We start from the raw sequence: 21738 nt of genomic DNA on the forward strand, positions 1-21738 counted from the left end.
TACTTTGCCCTGCCTCTCAATGTAAGTACACCTGTGTTAAGTTACACTGAGCATGGTGATATCTATTACTCTATCAACATTATCTCTCTGAGGTTCTCGCCTAATGCCCGCACCGCTGCGATTTATTACTTTATCACCGCCTTGTTTGTACTGCTCGCCTGTTTTGATACTTACTTTGCCCTGCCTCTCAATGTAAGTACACCTGTGTTAAGTTACACTGAGCATGGTGATATCTATTACTCTATCAACATTATCTCTCTGAGGTTCTCGCCTAATGCCCGCACCGCTGCGATTTATTACTTTATCACCGCCTTGTTTGTACTGCTCGCCTGTTTTGATACTTACTTTGCCCTGCCTCTCAATGTAAGTACACCTGTGTTAAGTTACACTGAGCAGGGTGATATCTATTACTCTATCAACATTATCTCTCTGAGGTTCTCGCCTAATGCCCGCACCGCTGCGATTTATTACTTTATCACCGCCTTGTTTGTTCTGCTCGCCTGTTTTGATACTTACTTTGCCCTGCCTCTCAATGTAAGTAGAAAAGAATCCGCCATGCACGAGCAATATGTATATGTCTCTGAGAAGAAAATGATTCGTAGCTCCGTAAAAAAATTGGAATAATGGGACGATATGGATATTGTTGGAAAGCTCAGACTGCAGGAATATAATAATAATAATAATAATAATATATTTTTTATTGTATTAATACCTTTCGACTTTACTGGCATAGAGTGAGTTGTAGAAGTTGCTGACTATATTTTCCATCTCAGGCCTTTTGGTTTTCAAAACGTTGTTTTCGTCTAAGAATGCAGTTGGGATAACTTGCTTCAAGTTCAGCTCTCTTTCCAGTTTTTTCAAGCTGCATTTGGCCGTAACTACTTCTCTTTGTTTGTTTAGTCTGTAGTTATCGTAATCTTCTTGTATTTTCTTTCTGACTAACTTGGATATAATAGTATATTCTATTGTGTCTGTAGACTTTAGTTCACGTCTCTGACTTGCTTCAGGTTCAGCTCTCTTTCCAATTTTTTCAAGCTGCATTTGGCCGTAACTACTTCTCTTTGTTTGTTTAGTCTGTAATTATCGTAATCTTCTTGTATTTTCTTTCTGACTAACTTGGATATAATAGTATATTCTATTGTGTCTGTAGACTTTAGTTCACGTCTCTTCCTCAGTAGCTCGAGCGTTTCAGGTGTAAGTCGGTTTCTGGTTGCTTTGGGTGGAGGTATTGAAGATATCTGCTTGCAGTTGTTGAGTTTTTCGACGAGTAGGTTGTAATCTTCATCTACAGTGTCAAGTTTGGTCCAGGAGGTATTGTCGATTGCGTTCTGAAACTTTGTTTCGTCCAATAGTTCTTTCTTTCTCGAGTGGTTTGATTTGGCTCTTATTTTTCGTTCATTTCTAAGGTTTATTACAATTCGAGCTCGGACAGGTCTATGGTCGGATGATGTATCAAAGAACTTTTTTCAAGTTTGGTCCAGGAGGTATTGTCGATTGCGTTCTGAAACTTTGTTTCGTTCAATAGTTCTTTCTTTCTCGAGTGGTTTGATTTAGCTCTTATTTTTCGTTCATTTCTAAGGTTTATTACAATTCGAGCTCGGACAGGTCTATCCTCCTGAAAACGTTTTGAGATCCAGGAACTTCTGATACACCCTGTATATATCGAAACTGCTGATTGTATTATTTTCGCCAATGGCAGGAATATGAGAGATGGATATAGAATAGGAGAGAGCGAGAGAGAGAGAGGAGAGGGAGAGGGAGAGAGAAATGTATAGGAAAGAGAGAGAGAGGGAGAAGGAGAGGGAGAGAAATGTATAGGAAACAGAGAGAGAGATAGAGAGGGATGAAGATAGTAAATTAAAGAGGGAGAGAGAGAGAAAGAAAGAAAAAAAAAGAGAGAGAGAGGGAGATAGAGAGGGATGGAGATAGTAAATTAAAGAGGGAGAGAGAGAGAAAGAAAGAAAAAAAAAAGAGAGGAGGAGAAGATAATTCCTGCTGCATGCCAGATTCCGCCTTTTTTACTGGTCAAATGGCCGTTCAAAATTTGACAATAAAGTGTTGATTAGGGAAATTTACAACTGAAAACTTACCAAAAGGATAATTTAATTCTGACCAACCAACTGGAGTGGAATGTTATTGAACGCCAGTAGCTGGACTGTCTAGTACCCTACTGGCCTCTTGTGATCCAGCGATAAATCTTATGCTCACGCCCGCTTACTTTTCTTGAAAATCCCATTTTTAAGCTAAATTCCCTTTAGAAATGAGATATTAATTTTTCGACTATCACAACTTTGTTTGGGGTTGTGTATATTTAGGTCACTAGTAAGCTACTCGTATTTGCTATGAAAACTGATTTTGATTTTATTTTATGTGTATTTTTCATCATTATTGTTTTTATTTTTAACATTATTTATTATTTTTCCCCCCTTTCCAGAGGTTCTACCGCTATCACGAGATGGTGAGCCAGAAGCAGATGGCCTCCAAGAAGGCGACCAACTCGGGCCGTACGCCCAAAATCCCCTACTGGAAGATCTTCAAACAAACCTCACCCCAACTATTCAACGTATTCTTCATCTTCTTCGTTACCCTGTCCATTTTCCCCGCTGTGCATTCCGATGTGAAGAAGTCCTCCAGTAGCTTCTTCATATCAGACAAGTACTATGTGTCTGTGCTCTGTTTCCTCACGTTCAATGTGACTGCCATGATCGGTGCTTCACTGTCCTCACTGTATGCTTGGGTAAGTATTCTGTTGTCTGGATACCGACCAGGCCCAACGTTGCTTAGCTTCAGTGATCTAATCATAAACTGGTGCATTCACCGCACCGCTAACTAAATTAGCAGTTAAAAGAGGGTAGAAGTCTCTACATTTGTGCTTCAGGACGAGTTTACTAAACTTGGCTGGAGACCATAACAAATCACATCCTTGGCTTTAGCTAAGCCACTAGAAAACTTGTTCTTTTTCTTCGCCTTTTTCCGTCTAAACACAGGGTCGGCGTTTTCCGCCAGCCTCTCAATCTAGGATAAAGTCTATTTCGTTTTTTATTCTTTTATCTGGTCCATGCCATGACCATCTTTTCCCACAGCGCTTCTTAAAGAATGAGTTCATCACATAGAGGCGTTCTCTTTCGGCAAATTCTGCAAGTAGGTCTCCCCTATCATTCCGCGTTCCAAGTCCGAATGATCCAATGAACTTTTCTCCAGGTTTTCCTGTGCCCAGTTTGGCATTGAAGTCCCCACAGATGAATGTGTAGGTTGTTCTTTCTTGTAGGGCTTCGCTCAGATCATTGTAGAAGTCCTCCATTTCGTCGTCGCTCGCAGAAAAGGTAGGTGCATAGCAAGAGATGACTTTTAGTGTTGAGTTTTTGTCTACTTGAAGGACAAGTTTTCCGACTCTTAAGTTATCGATAGAGCATGAAATGATTTTATCCGTGAAGGTGGATCGGACAATGAATCCTATGCCTCCCTTTTTAGCTTGATTTGTTGCTGCGCCGAGAAATACTTTCCTAGGTAAGAAATTATACTATGCTTACTGGACTATACCTGAGTAGTTTAGCCATGATGTATTGTCCTAGGTAAGTAATGGAGCAGTTGCAAATGGGTAAATTTTTTTAATAAATGGTTGATTCCTACGTAAAAACTCCGAATTGACCTCAAATCTGAGGTCAAAACTCCGAAAAAGTAACTTTGACCTTTTAAAAATTCAATTTTTAATTGCCACTATTTAATGAAATAGTGAAATGAAAAAAGAGTTGTGACGTCAGATTTCACGTCAAAATGCGCAGAAAACGCTTGCGCACAAACAAACGAAGCGGGAGTCATTAATTATGACGTCATCGCCTACGCGAGCGTATGCCGTGACGTCAGAGTTCACGATTTACCGGTATTTTTTAAATCGATTTATCTCGGGCTCTAGAAGTCGTAGAAGAAAAAGAAAAATTCCGTTGGTCCTCATTTTTCCTGCTCTATGACTTTGTTTTTCTTCTACAACTTCTAGATCCCGAGGTAAATAAAAAAAAATCTACTTTAACCCATTTCGTTCCATGATCCCCTTAATTTATAGGGAAGCTCGTGTGATTGTATTTTAATTTTAACCTATTTTGTTCCATGAGCCCATTAATCGACAGTTAAGCTCGTATGTCTGTATTTTAGCCCATTTCGTTCCATGAGCACCTTTAATGTCCCAAAATTCTGTATGTTAACCAGTTTGGTTCTATTTCAGGATGGTAGAGCCCCAGCACGCGGCTACCGCGGGTATGTTCGGGGCAGCCTGTCTCACCCATTTCGTTCCATGAGCACCTTTAATGCCCCAAATTTCTGTATGTTAACCAGTTTGGTTCTATTTCAGGATGGTAGAGCCCCAGCACGCGGCTACCGCGGGTATGTTCGGGGCAGCCTGTCTCATCACGGGGGTGGGCGCGGGCATTGGATTCTCGTTCCTTATGCCGTGGCTGGTGGCCAATGTGTCCCTACCTGCGGGACTCTTGTAGCGGGACTCTCGTGACGAGACTGTCTGGACGTTGGGTCTCGGTGTACAGATATACTCGTAAGCCGCTTTCCATCCCTAGATTCCCGCCTTTATCCATGCTCTCTCAGGTGCTGTAAGGTAAGTTTTACCTTTTTTTTATTGGGGTTTAATGTGAACCGTATGAATTATGCTGTTAAACCCATAAAATACACGAGACCTTGTTTAAACTGTTTTAATACTGCGATTATCAGGGAATGTGGCCTGGGTTCAATCCCGGCCGATTTATAGAATGTTATCCTCAACATTGTTAGAGACATTGAGAGTAATAAATGTAGCCTACTGGTGGGTAGAGGAGGAGAACTATCGATAGTCGGCGCCATCGATAGTTTTCAAAACTATCATCGATAGTTTTCGATAGTTTTTTTTTTAACATATTTTCCTTGTTTCTAAAGGTCTTATCCCCCAAAAAGACCTAACCTAACCTAATTTAAAGAAAATTATTATCTGTACACGTATTAATTTAGGTCACAGGGTTTTATTTCATTTTTTTTTTTTTTTTTTTCAAAACAAACGAAAAATGTGCAGAAAAAAACTATCGAAAACTATCGATAGTCAAGCCTTTAGCGTTCGATAGTCAAACCTATCGATAGCGTTCGATAGTCAAAACTATTGATAGTTATCGATAGTTCTCCTCCTCTACTGGTGGGTTAAAGAACCTTTTTGGAGTCTTAGGTCTTATTCGGGCAGTATGAATCTTACAGGAGCTTAGAAATACTAATGATACTCTAGTAATGTAACGGTAACTCTAGAGAGAGCACAGGACTGTAAAGGATGCCCTTATTTTGGGGACTTTTCTTTGGAGCAAATGGGTCTGGCACTGAGGTGAAACTTGGTTTGTGAAATAGAGATACTGGGGGGTCTTACTTAGTCGGTGGTCGGATTATAACTAAAGTTGGTTCGGCGTGCTCCGTCGGTTCTCGTTGTAGCGGGCAATAGGAGGGAGAAACTTGTTCTTTTTCTTCGCCTTTTTCCGTCTAAACACAGGGTCGGCGTTTTCCGCCAGCCTCTCAATCAGCCCTAACCAGGGTGATTGCTTTGGGCTGACATTTGGTTTTGGCCCCAAATTTTACGAGTGGATGTTCTTCGCAGTCAACCTTTGCTATTTCTTTAGTAGCAAGGGAAAATTCAGGCTGGTCTACTCCCTGTTTAATGTCCCCCAGCCAGACAGTTTGGAAACATGTTCTGGCATACTATAATTTTTCTTCTTCTTTATTTTCTTCACAGCCAGGCAAGCGCACTCTGGTCATTCCGGTGGTACTGCGAGCTATCTTCATTCCTGCATTCCTCCTCTGTAATTACCATCCTAAAGATGTGGTGCGCTCACTGCCAGTTCTCATTACTGATGACTATGCTTACTGGACTATAGCTGTACTGATGGGTCTGTCCAGTGGCTACCTGAGTAGTTTAGCCATGATGTATTGTCCTAGGTAAGTAATGGAACAGTTGCAAATGAGTAAATTTTTTTAATAAATGGTTGATTCCTACGTAAAAAGTAGTGAAAAATCCAAATCTGAGGTCAAAACTCCGAAAAAGTAACTTTAAAAGGTCGAACTGTTTTTAATTTGGTTTTCACCATTATTTTGCCAGTCCTTAGAAGTCCTGTTATGTTCCATTTGATTTTTATAGGCTTAAGGGCCACAATGTGAATTTAAACTCAGTTGAAGTTTAACTCTCGGATTAAGCAATGTGATTGGTTGATTTTTAAAGTTCAAAAAATTCAGCCAATCAGATTCCTTACACCCAGATATAAACTTAAATGGAGTTTAAACTCATTTTGTGGCCCCCGGGCCAAGAGGGTTATTAGTTATTACTTACCGTATTAGGGGCTAAAAAGATGATTGGTCCAACTCAACCCCTTGTTGAATTGAAATGTTCAATTCGTATTTTATTATTATTTTTAACAGACTGAGATTATCCATTTTTTTTTCTTTTGTAAATAACATTTTTTTACTTTTAATTTGTTTTGAGATTTTTTTCCCTGTAAATAATTTTGTAACCGGCAAGCTTCAGTTTTTGAAGCTAAATCCCCTTTTAGCGGTGAGCTACTCATTTCTAATGAACGTCCCAACTTTTTTTTACTTTCTATTAACATCTAATTCATATTCGCTTTCTAGCACCAAATGCAAGCTAAGGGTATGAATAGAGTGGTCAAAATTATGCTAACCCCTTTACGAACTTGGTAGTCTTGCGAAAAAATGTACAGTGTACTGACGCCTTAATAGTTAATAGTGTGTCCTGGCCTTTAACTGGTATTTTTTAATACCTCCCAGACGCATTTAACGTGTTATAGCTATTGTCAGAAAAACTTGTTTGGAGACCATGTGCTCTCCAATGTGTAAAACTGTAAGCTGTGAAATAAGAGTATATGAAAGTACAATAAAAGAAATCAATAACGTCACATTTTTTTTTTTTTATTACATGTAAAAAATAAAAGTTCTCGTTTATTTTCATTACATTACCATGTTGGTTGCCCTGGATGCTCACAGATAAAATCACACAAAACGGAAAAGAAAGATTTTTCCTACAGACCTACTAACAGAATTAAAAATATGAACCTAAATAGTATTTTTATTTTTTCTCTCTTACAAAAAAGAGACCTAAAAAATATGTGAATAAATATTTTTATTGGAATTTAAAAATAAATTTCTGAAGAAAAGAAAACATCAATAGCAGTTCAGGATCATTGAAGAAAATTATTCACTTTTCAAAAACACGAAACTCTTTTCAAGAGACACGTCTGTTCAGTTAAAATGTTCTCACCCAACTGCCGAAAACTTTTCCGGATTTCCCCGAACACACATTCGATCAAATATTTTTATTGGCATTTAAAAATAAATTTCTGAAGAAAAGAAAACATCAATAGCAGTTCAGGATCATTGAAGAAAATTATTTACTTTTGAAAAACATGAACCTTTTTTCAAGAGACACGTCTGTTCAGTTAAAATGTTCTCACCCAACTGCCGAAAACTTTTCCGGATTTCCCCGAACACACATTCGATCAAGTTCGTATTTCCCCTACCACTAGTTTGACTCCTCCCACTTTCTGAACTTTTCACCATGCTGACAAAGTTATCTGCGGAGGGTGGGTTAGTAGGGTGGGAACATTTTAACTGAGCAGACGTGTGCTCTTGAAAAAAAATCGTGTTTTTTTTTTTGAAGGAATTTGATTATTTATTTGTTCCTATTGAAATTTTAAAAGGAAAATGATTTCCCTTTTTGAAGGAAACATTTTATGTACTCAAATGTTTTTTGGTTTTCATTCAAGACTTGCGTCTTAAATAATAGAATGGGAGAAAGAATTAAAGCTGTTAGCAATAAACTCAAAGGAATTTTGAAGAGTTCACTGTGTGATTTTAGGCTGGTGCAGCATTGACTATCATTTCAGCAAAAGATATCGATACAGTCACACCTGGATGGATTAGACTCTCAAGAGACTGACCGTCGTATGTATGAAAGCCAAAGTTAAACTTTAGTTTAACTTAAGACGAACAATGTTGCCAATTTCATGTCATTTCTAGAAATAACTGGCTAGATTTTATGAAATTTGGCAAGATTTTCATTTCAAGGTAAACTAAAGTTTATCTTTAGACTTCATACATACGACGGTGAGTCAATTTTCTCAAGAGGTTTTCCTGCCCATTTCTGAGATACAGAGAAGAATTATTCGACTGTGTTAGGCCCACCACTCACGCTATGACCGTCTGGTAGACCACACACAGACCTAGGTCTGTCAGACTGTCTGAACGTGTGTGTGGTGGAAAAAGACTTCAGACCTGGGTCTGTCAGACGGTGATTGTCTGACATTAGAAAAATAGAAGAGTAACAGGCTAAAGAGACAGCAGTTGGTGGGAAAAGTAAAACAAACATGAAAGAAGCAGAGAGAGAGGAAGCGCAATAGAGAACTAAATTGATTTTCCTTTTTGAAGGAAACCTTTTATGTACTCAATCAAATGTTTTTTGGTTTTCATTCAAGACTTACGTCTTAAATAATAGAATGGAAGAAAGAATTAAAGCTGTTAGCAATAAACTCAAAGGAATTTTGAAGAGTTCACAGTGTGATTTTAGGCTGGTGCAGCATTGACTATCATTTCAGCAAAAGATATCGATACAGTCACACCTGGATGGATTAGACTCTCAAGAGACTGAGTCAATTTTCTCAAGAGGTTTTCCTGCCCATTTCTGAGATACAGAGAAGAATTATTCGACTGTTTTAGGCCCGCCACTCACGCTATGACCGTCTGGTAGACCACACACAGACCTAGGTCTGTCAGACTCTCTGAACGTGTGTGGTGGAAAAAGCTTCAGACCTGGGTCTGTCAGACGGTGAGTGTCTGACATTAGAAAAATAGTAGAGTAACAGGCTAAAGAGACAGCAGTTGGTGGGAAAAGTAAAACAAACATGAAAGAAGCAGAGGGAGAGGAAGCGCAATAGAGAACTAAATACCTTGTATAGGTTCCCTATACGTAAGGGTAATAGAAAGTAAAAATAAATAATATACTTTTTCTTTCGAAGAATTAAACCCTGGAATCACTTGGAGTTTGCATCAGGCCGTGGTTATGAACAGGGCCATCGTAGGACATCGTCGGACTTTTTGCGTGTAAAGTTGGCGGGAAATTCGAATTTTTGATTCAAACAAACATGTTACTTAGCTTTTTTAAAGAGGTGTAGTGTAATAGAGGAAACTGAGAGAAAAATTTATCAGGACATAATGTTAAAGATGAGTTTTAACTTTATGTTAAATTGTCTGTTATTGCCTGCTAGGCAGTGAGTATGACCTATCCCACATGTAACAGAAAAAGACCTTGTTAAGGATGGATTCTTGTTAACTTGTCTGTTGAAAAGTTAAATCATAAATTTGAACATGGGTCCTAAATTGTTAACTTGTCTGTCGAAAACTTCACATTTTGTTATCCAAAAGAATGTTGGAAAGAGTACTGTAAGAAACACAATGTATGAACTAAGACTATTTTAATGTTTTTCATATCCCAATGTAATATTTTTTGTTGGGAGTTCTGTATTGAATATTATTATTATTTTTTTTTTAAATTTAAATTAATTTCAACATTTCATTAATTTTCGTATTTGGGAAAAATGACCTCAAAGGGTTATTAAATGTCCTGACAATCGGCAAAAACATTGATTGTTGTTGGAAACCGATATTCCAACATGGAAAGAATCATGTTTGCTATTTGTGCATATGCATAGGCTATGCATACTTCGTTTGACGTATTAATTGTGGTTATGTTACCACCCTCCCCTGGGCTTGTGCGCCAGAAGTCCCGGGTTCAATTCCCGGTCGGGTCAGAAGTTTTTCCCCGACTATGTACTTTTGGATTTCGGGGGAAATTTTTCCCGACTTTTGTACTTCGGGGTGCACTCAGCCTCGTGAGGACAACTGAGTAGCTGCTTCCCTGTTTGTGAACAGCGTTTTCCATGTGTTTTCTTAGTTTTGATGTTTGTTGACTTGTAGTTTTCTTAAAATGCCGTCGCACTCAGGGAAATGTACTTTCCTTCCTATAGGATAAGGCGGTCTCTTCTTGATCCCTTGTGTGCCACGTCCAATTTTTGTTTAGGACTCTGCACCACCATAGGATAAGGAAAGTAAAAAAGCCCCCTACCTGAAGTTTGACAATGTGATAAGACTTTTTCTCCCCCGCCCCCCATTATTATTATTATTATTTTATTTTTTTTTTATTGCTTTTTAACACTGTTAGGTAAAAACCAATGTACGTTTAGCTTCATAGTAATGTATAATTTTTAGGACTTTCGGCACACACTGTGTTGAAATTGTTGAAAAACCATCGTTTTGTATTTTTTATTATCTCAAAAGAAACATTTAAAAAATGTCTCCCTTTTAATCAGGGAATGTGGCCTGGGTTCAATCCCGGCCGATTTATAGAATGTTATCTTCAACATTGTTAGAGACATTGACAGTAATAAATGTAGCCTACTGCTGGATTAAAGAACCTCTTTGGAGTCTTTAGGTCTTATTCGGGCAGTATGAATCTTACAGGAGCTTAGAAATACTAATGATACTCTAGTTAGTAATGTAACGGTAACTCTGGACTGTAAAGGATGCCCTTATTTTGGGGACTTTTCTTTGAAGCAAATGGGTCTGGCACTGAGGTGAAACTTGGTTTGTGAAATAGAGATACTGGGGGGTCTTACTTAGTCGGTGGTCGGATTACAACTAAAGTTGGTTCGGCGTACTCCGTCGGTTCTCGTTGTAGCGGGCAATAGGAGGGAGGTATAGGGTGAGGAAAAAGGAGGTGTACGCAACAAGTAATCTAAGGAGTTCAAGACAGAGAGGGAGTGTGGAGAGGAACAGTAATCCGCTGCTGCGACTACAAGAACAACAACAAGAGTAGTCTAAATCCCACCCTATATTTTCTCTCTCTTAAAAATCCCTTTCCCTTTGATTTCAGTACAAAAATCCCGCCACTCTGCGCCTTCACAAATCCCACCTCATCAGATCAGATCAGGAAATTCAAATTTACCACTTCTGGAGTTTTATCCTCTTGACACTTTGACCATCAGGTTTTATTTATTTATTTATTTATTTATTTATTTATTCATTCACCTTTTCATTTTATTCATTACTTTATTTACGATCTGGATGGATGGTTCTAGCGATGGGAAAAATGAAACTTTTCAGGGCTCCGGATCCCAAGTTTCGAAACTGAAACCTGAAACTTTCGGGTCCGTTACGGTCTTTATTATCAGCGAGGGGAAATATTAATTAGGTGTCGCCTCGAGTTTCATTTTCTTCATCGCTAGAGTACTAGAGTTGTGAGTCTGAGATTTCATAGGGTGTCATAATTCAAGTTTCGAAACTTTAACTCAGCGGTTTCATGAAACCGGATCCGTATTCTCGGTTTCGAAACAGTTTCATGAGACACATCACTAGATGGTTCTGACCTATCTATAACTTTAAATGTTGAAACACACTACCATCACGTCACGTGAAGTCAGAAAGATGTAGTTGGAAGTTTTCCCATAATATTGTAGGTAATTTCGTTCATGACAGCCACACTACCATCACGTCACGTGGCGTGCCTCAAAATAATGGTAGTGTGGCACTGTGGCTGTCCTGAATGAGATTACCTACAATATTATGGGAAAACTTTGAACTAGATCTTTCTTTAGCCAGCCTAGTTAGCTTAGTTGGTAGTGCGTCTGCCTTGTAAGCGCTAGGCCGCGGGTTCGATTCCCGCCCGGGGCGGATTATACAGTACTCTTTCCAACATTCTTTTGGATAACAAAATGTGAAGTTTTCAACAGACAAGTTAACAAGAATCCATCCTTAACAAGGTCCTTTTCTGTTACATGTGGGATAGGTCATACTCACTGCCTAGACATTAACAGACAATTTAACATAAAGTTAAAACTCATCTTTAACATTTATCATTTAACTTTTCAACAGACAACTTAACAATTTAGAACCCATCTTTAACAAGGTCTTTTTCTTTTGGATATGGGATACTTCACTCTGCCTAAGCAAAACATGGCATTGCTTTCAGACAATATAACAACAAGTTGTAACTCATTCTTAATGTGTGTAGTATTTGACTTTCTCCCAGACCTTTATAAGATTGTAAGATGCTGTAAACTTAACCAAAGCATGACTTAAAGACAGTCCATTATTTCAACAGATAATTTAACAAAGTTTAAAACTCATTCTTCTCAAAAAGTCTTTATCTATCTCATATTATATTCAAGTGGTGCTCATCAACTTCTTGGTCATATGCACCAAATATATAATCAGTTGTCCACCACATTTTAACAGGTCGTCCACTAAAGCACATTCAATAAGGTCCCACTAAGAGTTACTCCGTTTTCTCACAGAAGCGCATCCAAATTAAAATGTCCAGTGTCCACAAAACAACAACAACTCAACAATAAAAAAAACCCCTCCGGGAGAGAAAGAGAGGGGGCAAGTACAACATCAAAATATATAAGGGGGGAATTTTGTACAAGGTGATATTAAAATGTCGTGAAATGAGGAGGGGGCGAGGGGGGGGGATTATTTTCCGGTCATGGCCAGTTGCAGTGCTACCTGTTGCTCGACGGTGAGGGAGTTGACGAAACAATGCTGGAACACGTCACCGCTTCCTCCCTAAAACAGAGAAGAAAGAAAGAAACACGGTGAGAGTTGGTACAGTTAGTTCCCTCTATTAATCTTTATTTTTTTAAATACATGTATTTTTTTTTTTTTTTAAGATGAAACACGGTGAGAGTTGGTACAGTTAGTTCCCTCTATTAATCTTTATTTTTTTAAATACATGTATTTTTTTTTTTTTTAAGATGAGTGTTCCACCGCCGTTTTTATTTCGCAGCAAGGAAACATTTGCTAATTTAGACGCATGTGGTCTGTGTCGTAGCATGCCCATCCCTTAGTTTGCCTCTCATCAGGTGGGCGAGAAGAGACACAATACTTCCCATTTAGGTGCTGGGTCAACACGAGAACACCAGAAAGCGGTTGAAATATTTGCAATCGAAAAAAGAGTGCAAATTTTTGTTGATGGTAGGATTCGAACCCGGGACTTTCTACATGGCAAGCAAGCCCGTTACCAACCGTGTTTCAAAGAAGAGATGGGGAAAAAAAACACCAACAAACAAACAAAACTCACCTGTATCTGTTTTAGTATCGCGAGCGCGCGCTGGCTCACCGGATGCGCTACCGGGAGCGCCTCCTTGGCGTACATCTCCGCGAATAGCGCGATGAGACGCGGAATGTTGGCGTTCTGCGCGCCCACCACCAGGGGATGGTTGGCTTCGATAAGGTCGCATAGGAGGCCGTAAACATGAGGACACTCTTCCGTGTCGGAGAAGATAGGCAGCCAGTTGAGCCTGAGGAACAGAGAAAAAGGAAAGGAATTTTTTATTTAAAGCCATGCAAAACCTTAATGAAGCAGTTGCATTTGGGTAAAATTTATGATTAAAAGGTCGATTTCTATGAAAAAAGTTGTGAAAAATCCAAATCTGAGGTCAAAACTCCGAAAAAATAACTGTAAAAGGTCGAAAATTCAATTTTTGTTTTCCGTCGGAGTTCAGGAGATGCGCAGAAACGTATGCGCACAAACATGAATTGCGCAGAAATGCGAGCGCACAAAAAGATTTTTTTTTTCCTTCAACAAACAACTGGCTCCAATCTTCCTTTACAAATCTTCAGAAAATAACCGGTTTTTTATTAGGTGTCAGTTACACAGTACGGGTAACAAAAGGCACCTTCTGATTGGTTCAAAGGTTTTCACACGCTATACTATAGGTATCTATGTTCTTACTCACCAGTGGGGGATAACTTCGTCGATATTGGGCACGGCTGCGGGTCTGTATTTGAGGATTTTGGTGACAGCAGAGATGGCATTCTCAGTGGCGAAGATGTTGTCTGGGGTACGGGCCTCGGGGTCTCCTATCACCTGAGAAGATGAAAACACAACTGTGAGATTTCTTGTGGTCTGTGTCGTAGCATGCCCATTCCGTAGTATGTCAGATGAGCAATAATTTGGGTACTGGGAGGTCAACACAGGAGTATCAGAATGTAACCCGTTGAGAAATTTGTGACCAAAATATGAGGGCATTTTTTTTTTTTTCTTTTTTAACAGAGGTCTTATCGTCCCATAATCGAAGACAGAAGAATGGAATAGAATAAAGCCAGCCTTTCCGAGAACGAATATTATCTTTTACGGGTGCCTTTCATGAGGCCAATAATTGGACTGACTTACTTAAAACTTTATGTACAAGTTCTTTGGAGTACCTATAATTGATTCAATCTAAGTTAGTCACAGTTAGGTGGTCACACTTACCTCTAAGCAGTCTATACTCGGGTGGTGTAGCATTTTACGGGTGGAAACCCGCGGCCTAGCGCAAAGGCAGATGCGCTCCCAACCAAACTAACTAGGCTGGCCATTTTACTCTTACTTTTACAAGTAGTGGGAATATTTCAGACAGGGCCTGTGTGTAGTGATCGCCGCCAAACATGGCCAGCACGCCTGCGCCATAGCATGCCGCCTGACGGACCTCAGGCATCTTATCGGTGAGTTCCGGGTGGAAACCCGCGGCCTAGCGCAAAGGCAGATGCGCTCCCAACCAAACTAACTAGGCTGGCCATTTTACTCTTACCTTTACGAGTAGTGGGAAGATTTCAGACAGTGCCTGTGTGTAGTGATCGCCGCCAAACATGGCCAGCACGCCTGCGCCATAGCATGCCGCCTGACGGACCTCAGGCATCTTATCGGTGATGTAGGACACCATGGGAGCGAGGAATTGAGACTCGTACTTTGCCGAATCGGGACCAGTGAATTCTGAAATTGAAAATGAGGAAAATTCGTAGTATTTAACATTTTGACACAATTCTGAAATTGAAAAAAAAAGTAAAAAAAAAAAAACAAACAAACATGTTACTTAGCTTTTTTAAAGAGGTGTAGTGTAATAGAGGAAACTGAGAGAAAAATTCATCGGGACATGGTTATGATATACTTGAGAGCCGGCATTAGTTCATCGTAATATCGCGTGAATTGTTCTTCACTAGTGTCCGCCACGGAGGCTATAGTTGTCACCACCTGGAAAATGATCAAGAAATTAGACTCGTGTGGTCTGTGTAATAATAGTGCTTATTTATAATAAGACCAAAATTACACTTGGTAAAACTTTAAACTATTAAAAAATAAAAAAAAAACTCTTGACTTTAAGTTGTTATACAGATTTCATATATTTTATCGATAAATATATGAAATCTGTAAATAACTTAATCTGAACTCCACTCAGGCTGGGTGAGGAGGGTAAAACCCCGGCACTTAAAACCTTAGCAGTTATACAGTGGCATTAAACTTTTTTTTTAATGAAGTTTTTACTTTATTTTATTTTTAAATAAAGATTGTACCTTGGTACCGCTTTCACGTTACTTCAAAGCTCATTCTTTTACATCCATGCTTATCCAAGAACGGAAAAGTCTGGTTAGAAACGGAAAAGTCTAGCTGGGATTCGAACTCAGCACCTCCGGGTTGAGAGTCAGTGTTCTTGACCACTCGGCCACAGAGGTGGGCATTATAAACCCCCAAATTGATCTTTACCTGTTCAAGCACCAGTTTGGTTCCCTTGGCGAGCAGCTCTTTGAACTTGGAGTTGAGGATTTCCTCATCGGGACACGAGGTACACAACAGGGCTGCCTGGAAGAAACTGACAAGAAACGCCGACCCTATTTAAATTGAAAAAGGCTAGGAAGAAGAAGAAGATAGAGGGTGTAACTGCTAGGGTCTTATAGGCCCGAAATCGAAGAGAGACGGAACACAGGATAGGAGAATGTTAGCCGTTCCGAGATCGAACCCTATAACTTCAGGATAAATCCGCGCCGGGTGGGAATCGAACCCGTGACCAAAGGTAAATCCACACATAGTCGACCGGCCGTCGATCGACGTCGACTGAACCGTCCACACTGCCTCGTCGATCGACGTCCGGTCAACTGTGTTTAGCCACACCTTTAGGAAGTTGGTTGATTTGGACTTACCTATTAGATCATCAAAGATGCATAGTCCCCCATTGGTGATTAGATCAGGTTTGGTCTGCCTGAAGCATGCGTACAGAGTGATGTAGAGGGTATTGTCAAACTGAGGAATCGAACCCGCGATCTAGCGCTTAGTAGTTTATTGGGACCTTTTTTTTAGCGTTTGTAGTCTAGTCACACAAGGTTATATTTGAATTTTTATTTATTCTACCTCTGAAAATATAAGACCTCGTTTTTTTTTGTTTTTTGTTTTTTTTTTTTTTTAAGATGAATGTTTCACCGCCGTTTTTGTTTCGTAGCAATGAAACAACTGCTACATTAGACGCATGTGGTCTGTGTGGTAGCATGCCCATCCCGTAGTATGCCTCTCATCAGAAGGGCGAGAAGAGACACAATACTTCCCATTTAGGTGCTGGGTCAACACGAGAAAAAGGAATATTCCTACCAAATTTCAGCTTTCTAGGTGTTGTGGTTTTCGAGATAGAGTGATCAGTGTGTGAAATGTGAATGAGTGAATGGATCTTGTTCTTATAATATAAGATTTAAAAGATCGCAAAGTACGAATCTGAGTCAAAACTCCGAAAAGCCTTATCTGTTTGGAATACCGAAGATATTTCTTTAGTCATGTAAAAATGTTGTTCCCCTATCAAACCTCTTCAAAAATAGATAGGTATTTATTTTTAACTTCGTAGATTCGTAGAAGCTCAACCCGTCCTTTGGGGCTGGCCAGCCCCTACACCTAAGCCTCAATTTGGGCTTTTTGTGTGTGGGAATAGTTACCTACATGCTTCTGTCCGCTTGAGACTAATATTGATCCCTATCATGAGGCCAATAATTGGACTGACTTACTTCAAACTTTATGTACAAGTTCTTTCGAGTACCTAAGTCCTCAATTGATTCAATCTAAGTTAGTCACAGTTAGGTGGTCACACTTACCTCTAAGCAGTCTATACTCGGGTGGTGTAGCATTGGTTATGATTCGGGCAGGTACTGCATAAAATGCTTGCCGAGGACCTTGCATATTCTGGCCCAGGCCGTGATCAGATAGGAGGTCTGCGGGTCATCCTCGGCCACGGGTTGTCCCTTGGGGTGCGTTTGCAGAAGGAGTTGCATGATTTCGTCCGAGTCGGGGAGGAACTTATCCGTGCCGACGGCGAGAGCGATGAGCGACACGCACTCGATGGTTTTGCCTGACGTGGGAGAAGCAAAAGAAAATGTAAGTAAAGAAAATATTTTAATAGAGGCTATGCATTTTGGTAAAAATCAAGACTCGATTCTTACGAGAGAAACAATCGATAACAATTTATTGATGAGCTGCCAGATTGTTATATTAAAATCAGATTGAAATTATTAAAAACTAGCTGAATTCCGTCGCTTCGCTCCGGAATCCCGCTAGTTCATCCCGAGGCATGGCCAAACTTGTGGAAAAGGCATGGCCGAACTTGTGGAAAATAATAAAAGTTCGTGCTGCGCGCTCCCTATTAGCTGCATAGTTATCAAACTAAAAACATAAACGAAACTCAAAATGTTGGTCGAGAGCGGAACATTTCTTATGGAGATTTTAGCGATCAAAAATTGATCATATCTCAGGATCGGTTTAGAATTTCGCAAAATCCTTTCTTATTGCACACCTAGACCATAAAAGGAATAGATATAATTGTAAATCTGTCTAAAAGACAGGTATCAACCGAGTTTCCTCCACTTCTCACGGTCCTGCGCATCTTCTTTCATCTCCACTAACCGTTTAGACGGAGTAAAGGGACTTTTCAGGCCTCATTCTGGCAGGATAAACAAGGTATATTCTATTCTTACCTATTAGATCGTCAAAGATGCACAGTCCCCATTGATGGTTGGACCAGGTTTGGTCTGTCTGGAGCATGCGTACAAAGTGATGCAGGATATTGTCGAAGTGAGGATAGAATTCTGTTTTGTACGTGAGGAAGAAGGCGTGTATCAGCTCGCTTACCTGGGGGGGGAGAGGGAAACAAAAATAAATTAAAGACAAATTAAATAAATTAACAAATAATTAGGTAGATAAATTAACAACTAATTATCACAATTCGACAGAAATCTGCGGAAAAATAAGTTCAACATCATTGTACCTGCTAAAGTCTGTAGTGACGTATTCTTCTTCTTCGCCCTTTCTCGTGTGCCTGTACAGACGGGGTCGGCGTTTTCCGTCAGCCTCTCAATCAGCCCGAACTAGGTTGATTGCTTTGGGCTGACATTTGGTTTTTGGCTACAAATTTTACGAGTGGATGCCCTTCGCACTCAACCTTAGCTATTTCCTTAGCAAGGGAAATTCAGGCTGGTATACTCCCTGTTTAGAGTCCCCCATATAGACTAAGCTGGTCTACTCCCTGTTTAACGTCCCCCAGCCAGACATTACTTACTTTGGTTAGCTTGTAGATGTCGTCCTGTACTTCTTCTTCGAGTTTCTCTTCTTCCTGATCATCATAGTCTTCGTCTTTCCTGATTTCCAGTCGCTTATCCTCGCTCTCGAAGTGTTGCACCATGATCTTGTCGATGACTTCGAGAGTCTCCTTCAGCCATTCCGGTGTCAGACATCCTGGGAGAGAAACAACGTGGTTAAGGATTAATTGCCAGGCTAGTTAGCTTGGTTGGTAGCGCGTCTGCCTTGTAAGCGCTAGCCCGCGGGTTCTTTCCTGATGGGATAATATTCGTTCTCAGAACAGCTGGCTTCCTCCTATCCTGTCTTCCTTCTCTTTTCGATTTCGGGGCGATAAGACCTTAGCAGTTACAGTTCCCAGGATAGGAGAAAGCTAGCTGTTCCGAGAACGAACCTTATCTTTGATTAAATAACTTCGTCCCGGAAGGGAATCGAACCAGCAAAACAATCTATATTCATATAGCAATGGCTTAGCTTTGCCCAGTAGTTCAATACACTTCCCTAGAGCGCCCAGCATTTCCGATTGCACAGAAACCTCAGGTTCCAGGTCTATAGCCTTGATCAACTCGGGACACATACAGGTCCACATCTCGGCAATGTATTGGTCACCCTTGAGCTTGGCACAGTAGTAATATCTATAGCAAGTGGCTTACCTGTGCCCAGCAGTTCAATACACTTCCCTAGGGCACCCAGCATTTCCGATTGCACAGAAACCTCAGGTTCCAGGTCTATAGCCTTGATCAACTCGGGACACATATAGGTCCACATCTCGGCAAGAAGCGCTAGGCCGCGGGTTCGATTCCCGCCCGGGGCGGATTTTTTCCTGATGGGCTAATATTCGTTCTCGGAACAGCTGGCTTCCTCCTATCCTGTCTTCCTTCTCTTTTCGATTTCGGGACGATAAGACCTTAGCAGTTACAGTTCCCAGGATAGGAGAAAGCTAGCTGTTCCGAGAACGAACCTTATCTTTTATTAAATAACTTCGCCCCGGAAGGGAATCGAACCAGCAAAACAATCTATAGCAATGGCTTAGCTTTGCCCAGTAGTTCAATACACTTCCCTAGGGCACCCAGCATTTCCGATTGCACAGAAACCTCAGGTTCCAGGTCTATAGCCTTGATTAGCTCGGGACACATATAGGTCCACATCTCGGCAATGTATTGGTCACCCTTGAGCTTGGCACAGTAGTAATATCTATAGCAAGTGGCTTACCTTTGCCCAGCAGTTCAATACACTTCCCTAGGGCACCCAGCATTTCTGATTGCACAGAAACCTCAGGTTCCAGGTCTATAGCCTTGATTAGCTCGGGACACATATAGGTCCACGTCTCGGCAATGTATTGGTCACCCTTGAGCTTGGCACAGTAGTAATCTCTATAGCAAGTGGCTTACCTTTGCCCAGTAGTTCAATACACTTCCCTAGGGCACCCAACATTTCCGATTGCACAGAAACCTCAGGTTCCAGATCTATAGCCTTGATCAACTCGGGACACATATAGGTCCACATCTCGGCAATGTATTGGTCACCCTTGAGCTTGGCACATTCGAGCAGACACGGCATGGAGTTGGCGGCCGCGGTTCGAACCCCGTCATGGAAGTAGAATTTCAGCAGCGGCACCATGGTCTTTACTACTTCACCTGGAATGAGAAAGAAGAGAAAAAAAAAATCTGGTGTGAACATCACACGACTTTCCTTATCCAATTGAATGATGCTTATTTGAGTGTTCTTTTACCCTAACTTTTACAATATCTCTAACCGTTTTGTCGCTATAGCTACAGCGGCACCATGGTCTTTACTACTTCACCTGGAATGAAAAAAAAAAGAGAAAAAAAAATCTAGTGTGAACATCACACGACTTTCATCCTATTGAATCTCTAACCGTTTAGTCGGTATAGCTGAAAACCGCAAAAAAAAAACGGTCGAAACCCGCCAAAAAGCGGACAAAATACCGCCGACATCAGCACCTATCTCAACCAAACGTTTTGGGTTGCATCCTTGTCACATTTGTGAACTACATACCAAATTTCAAGTCTCTAGCTCATACCGTTCTCGATATATTGTTAAATACACCGAAAACCACCAAAAACCGGTAAAATGCCGCCAACCGTTGCACCGATATTAACCAAAAGTTTCGTGTCGCATCCTTGTCACATTTGACATCTACATACAAAATTTCACCATAAGCAGACCAGGTATGACCTTGTCGTGATACTTGTTCTGAAACACGGGCGCAAAGTCCGTACTCATTTGACCTAGCGCATTACTCTCATTACTCACCATAACCAAAGTCTGTACTCATTTGACCTAGCACATTACTTAAATTACTATACTCGGGTGACCTAGCACATTACTTAAATTACTGTACTCAGTTGACCTAGCGCATTACTCTAATTACTCACCATAAGCAGGCCGGGTATGACCTTGTCGTGATACTTGTTCTGAAACACGGCCGCAAAGTCCGTACTCTTTTGACCTAGCGCGTTACTCTAATTACTCACCATATCCAAAGTCTGTACTCATTTGACCTAGCGCATTACTCTAATTACTCACCATATCCAAAGTCTGTACTCATTTGACCTAGCAAACGATCAAAATCTGTCCAAAAGCGGTCAAAATACCGCCAACCGCAGCACCTATCTAAATCAAACGTTTTGTGTTGCATCCTTGTCAGATTTGTGAATTACATACAAAATTTCATGTCTCTAGCTCATACCGTTTCCGAGATATTGTTAAATTACACCGAAAACCGCCAAAGAGCGGTAAAATGCCGCCAAGCGTTGCACCGGTCTTAACCAAAAGTTTCGTGAGCGCATTACTCTAATTACTCACCATATCCAAAGTCTGTACTCATTTGACCTAGCACATTACTCTAATTACTCACCATATCCAAAGTCTGTACTCATTTGACCTAGCACATTACTTAAATTACTGTACTCAGTTGACCTAGCGCATTAGTCTAATTACTCACCATAAGCAGGCCAGGTATGACCTTGTCGTGATACTTGTTCTGAAACACGGCCGCAAAGTCCGTACTCATTTGACCTAGAGCGTTTTTCTCAAATTACTCACCATATGCAAAGTCTGTACTCATTTGACCTGGCGCATTACTCTAATTACTCACCATAAGTACCAACCTCAGTGGTGCAGTGGTTAACGCGTTGGACTGTGGATCTGGAGGTTCGAGGTTCGAGTCCAAGTCATGTCATAAAATTTATCTAGGTGTAATAAAAATTCCTTTTTTTTACTCACCATAAGCAGGCCAGGTATGACCTTGTCGTGATACTTGTTCTGAAACACGG

At 40.5% G+C, this 21738-nt stretch overlaps 2 protein-coding genes across 2 annotated transcripts in view; one reads left to right on the forward strand and one right to left on the reverse strand.

Moving 5' to 3' along the window:
• LOC103513762 (equilibrative nucleoside transporter 1) overlaps positions 1-5956 on the forward strand; it is a gene marked incomplete in the record, with an annotated part of 58618 nt that extends 52662 nt beyond the window's left edge. Inside the window, 3 exon segments of the mRNA XM_026826886.1 lie at positions 424-534; positions 2435-2737; positions 5750-5956. Coding sequence (XP_026682687.1) covers positions 424-534; positions 2435-2737; positions 5750-5956 — 621 coding nt within the window.
• A 5880-nt stretch (positions 5957-11836) lies between these two features.
• The window catches only part of LOC103513772 (importin-5), a 15473-nt gene continuing 5571 nt past the window's right edge, over positions 11837-21738 (reverse strand). Inside the window, exons 8-17 of the mRNA XM_026826877.1 lie at positions 21689-21727; positions 21408-21481; positions 20618-20728; positions 19831-20149; positions 18423-18598; positions 17842-17995; positions 14649-14830; positions 13815-13945; positions 13157-13376; positions 11837-12642 (exon numbers count right to left, since the gene is read on the reverse strand). Coding sequence (XP_026682678.1) covers positions 12550-12642; positions 13157-13376; positions 13815-13945; positions 14649-14830; positions 17842-17995; positions 18423-18598; positions 19831-20149; positions 20618-20728; positions 21408-21481; positions 21689-21727 — 1499 coding nt within the window. The 3' untranslated portion in view covers positions 11837-12549. The remainder of the gene's footprint in view (positions 12643-13156; positions 13377-13814; positions 13946-14648; positions 14831-17841; positions 17996-18422; positions 18599-19830; positions 20150-20617; positions 20729-21407; positions 21482-21688; positions 21728-21738) is intronic.

The sequence above is a fragment of the Diaphorina citri genome, unplaced genomic scaffold, assembly GCF_000475195.1.
Source record: "Diaphorina citri unplaced genomic scaffold, Diaci psyllid genome assembly version 1.1 scaffold1023, whole genome shotgun sequence".
NCBI classification, from domain to species: Eukaryota; Metazoa; Arthropoda; class Insecta; order Hemiptera; family Psyllidae; genus Diaphorina; species Diaphorina citri.